Here is a 3020-nt window from a genome sequence, read left to right as displayed (position 1 = left end):
AGAAGGTGTCAGCTCAGCTTGGGCAAACCAAGCGGATCAGGCAGAGCTTGGTGGCTGAGCGGGCACCCCCAGGGGCTCTGCCGGGCTGTGTGCCCCCCTCCCTGGGGGGGGGGGGAGCGGGCAAGGCATGGAGATGGGGGCAGCTCCGAGTGGGGAGCCCAGCCTCCCACTGCAGCGCATCACCCTTGACCGAGCCCCGGGAAAGCTGGTGTGGGTGGTGGGCATCGCTCGTTCTTTGAGAGGGCCTGGGGGGGGCCAATCTACAGCCTCGCTGCCTGGGGGGGGCATGCCCCATCCCTCCCGGGCTCATGGCCAGGGTGGCCCTGGGAAGGCAGGGGACATCTGCTCCGAGCTTGGTTTTTGGAAAGGCACACATCAAAATGTGTATGTATATATATATATATATTTTATATATATATAAATTTATATTTATATTTATATATATAAAATGGGGCTGGACAGGGCAGGGCAGGGTAGGGAGGGGGAGAGCTGCAGAAATTGCTACCTGCAGCCGCACGTCTCCACGACCATGTCCTCGTACTGTTTGTAAACCACATTGTTCCCGGAGTCTATGTAGAGGATGCTGATGGGGCTGAGCTTGGAGGGCACGCAGCAGCTGGGGGGGGTGGACTCCGGGTCCATGGAGTTCATCAGGGTCTGGATGATGGCGTGGTTGGTGGGCTCCAGGTGCGAGCGCAGGGGAAAGTCGCAGACCCCCTCGCAGTGATACGCCTCGTAATCCAGGGGGGCGATTATCCAGTCGTCCCAGCCCAGCTCCTTGAAGTTCACGTGCAGGGGCTTCCTGCTGCAGCGGGTCTTCGCCTTCTTCCCATGGCCTCTGCCCCCAGACCGGGCGGCGATGGTGGTCCGTCTCTTCCTCCGCTTGGAGTACGCCTCCTGGCCGGGATCGGGGGGCTCCAGGAAGGGGGGGCTGCCCAGGGCCTTGATCTTATCCCGGATCTCCTTGAAGAGGTTCTCCTTCCTCTGGGTGCGGGAGAAGGCCACGAGCAGGGCTCGCTCGTGGGGCTGCGGCCGGGGTTTGCTGAACCCCAGCTGCCGGGGGGGCAGGAGCCGCCCCGACTGATCCGAGACGATCCTCAGCAGAAAGCACAGCAGCTTGCCTGAGAGAGACCTCTCCCTCCGATCCCGCAGGGCTTCCCAGACATCAAAAGCCTCCCATCTGGAGGAGCCCGCGTCCAAAATGTCTGCAGCCCTGGAGTCCAGCAGCCGGGGTTCTTCGCCGTCCCGGCTTGGGCAGGTGAAGAGGAGGAGGTGGTGGAAGGTGCCTTCAGGGGACAGGGCCAAGCTCCGGTTTTCGGGGAGGGCACGCAGGACCCGTAGCTCCGCGCCCGTCACCTCCTCTGCCTCGGGCAGGCTGGAGATGTCGAAGAGGTATCGCTGCTCGGGGGCAGACGGGGAGGCATCTGGAAGAGATAAAACAAAAAATAAAAAAAAAAAAAAAGGAAAAAAATATAAAACGCCAGCAAACTGAAGCCAAGCTCTTGTTACAGAGGTGCAAGGGACACAGAGCTAACAGGGGAGATGATCGCCTTGCAGCAAGGCTCTCTGAGCATCCCAGCAGGGACACAGCCTGTGTGCCCTCCACCCGGGAGCGTCACCCTGGCTGGAGGCACCGAAAAAAAATGGGGAGGAGAAGGCAGAAAAGGAGGGAGGAATCAATTCAAACAAGTGGCTTCTCATCAGCACTCTTCCTCGGGACCCAAGGTGACTTCTCTGCTTTCTCCCGGGTGTTTCAGTGCCTCCAGCTGCATCCCTATCCTGTTTTGGCACAGAAGCCCCATCTGAACCCGCACAGTCCCATCCCCGATCAGCAGGTTGTCACTGATTTCTTCTGCCCTAAGTGTCACACACTCCCCCAGCCCCAGCCATACCAAGTAAAATGCTGTGAAAAAAATCTCATTTTCCCTCACAGGCAGGCACAGGCACACATGTCAGGGACACAGACACTGTCCCTCGGGGTGTCTGATAGAGGCACTCCCAGAAGCTGAAAGTGAGCCCAGCTTGAATTTGTCACTATTTTTGGTGGATCCGAAGCCCAAACACAGACTGATTAAATATACTTGATGTGAATTAAAGGAAAAAAAAAAAACCAAGAAACAACCCAAAGGAGGTGAGCTTGGGGAAAACAGATGAATGAGTCCTGGGAGGGTTGGGTTTTCTTTTTCCCCTCTCTAACAAGAAACCTGAGCTGAGCATGCTGCAAACGTTGGTGCTGTGCCCGAGCCCCCCGACCCGCTGCCGGCAGAGCCCTGTGCCGCCGGGCTGCAGCCTGCACTGCCCTCCGGGGGGGAAAGATGTTTCTCCCCGACATTTGCTATTATTATTATTATTGTTATTATTGTTGTTGTTGCTGTTGTTGCTGTTATCGTTATTACTACTACTATTATTATTTTTATTTTAAAAGCAGATCTAAAATTCCGGCAAGGAGCAGCTAAGGAGATCCCTTTGAAGAGTTCATCTGGTTTCGTTTTGCGCTGAAACTTCCCAGGACCTGTGAGCAGTTTTCCCCCGGCTCTCCCCAGCCGGGCACTGCCCACCCTCCCACCGGAGCACCCCCCCCCCCCCGTCCCACCTCGCTTCCCCGCCGCTTCCCCACCAGCTTTCAGCAAAAACCTCCCTGCAAAGGCTGCCGGCAGGATACGGCCCCTGCTGGGTTTGGGGATGGTTTTGGGGGGGGGGGGGGGGGCTTTGGGGGGGTCCGCACCACCAGCCGCCGCTCTCCCACCCCCGGGGGCAGCCGGCTACAGGTACCGGGAGAGGAGGCTGGGGCTGCTTTTCAGTTTGTCTTTTCATTTTATTCGATCGGGATTTTATTTCTATTTTTTTTTTCCCCAGCCGAGCAAGCGTCGCCGGCAGGGCGCAATGTATATATATATATATATATCACATATATATGTTAAAAAAAATTAAGTACGTGTACGTGTTTATTTGATTATTATCATTAGATCCGCGGGTCTGAAGGGGGCAAAAGGGGGGGAGGGAGAGGGAGAAGGGGACCA

The 3020-nt window shown here is 56.6% G+C and overlaps 1 protein-coding gene across 1 annotated transcript in view; it reads right to left on the bottom strand.

Moving 5' to 3' along the window:
* Nucleotides 1–501: 501 nt before the first annotated feature.
* Nucleotides 502–3020, bottom strand: part of GDF7 (growth differentiation factor 7) — a 4054-nt gene continuing 1535 nt past the window's right edge. Inside the window, exon 2 of the mRNA XM_010584301.1 lies at nt 502–1424. Coding sequence (XP_010582603.1) covers nt 502–1424 — 923 coding nt within the window. The remainder of the gene's footprint in view (nt 1425–3020) is intronic.

This window comes from Haliaeetus leucocephalus, unplaced genomic scaffold (genome assembly GCF_000737465.1).
Source record: "Haliaeetus leucocephalus isolate CR32 unplaced genomic scaffold, Haliaeetus_leucocephalus-4.0 Scaffold964, whole genome shotgun sequence".
In the NCBI taxonomy this organism is placed as follows: domain Eukaryota; kingdom Metazoa; phylum Chordata; class Aves; order Accipitriformes; family Accipitridae; genus Haliaeetus; species Haliaeetus leucocephalus.
The sequence above is the reverse complement of the archived record's forward strand: the minus strand, read 5'-3'. Positions and strand labels throughout refer to the sequence as shown.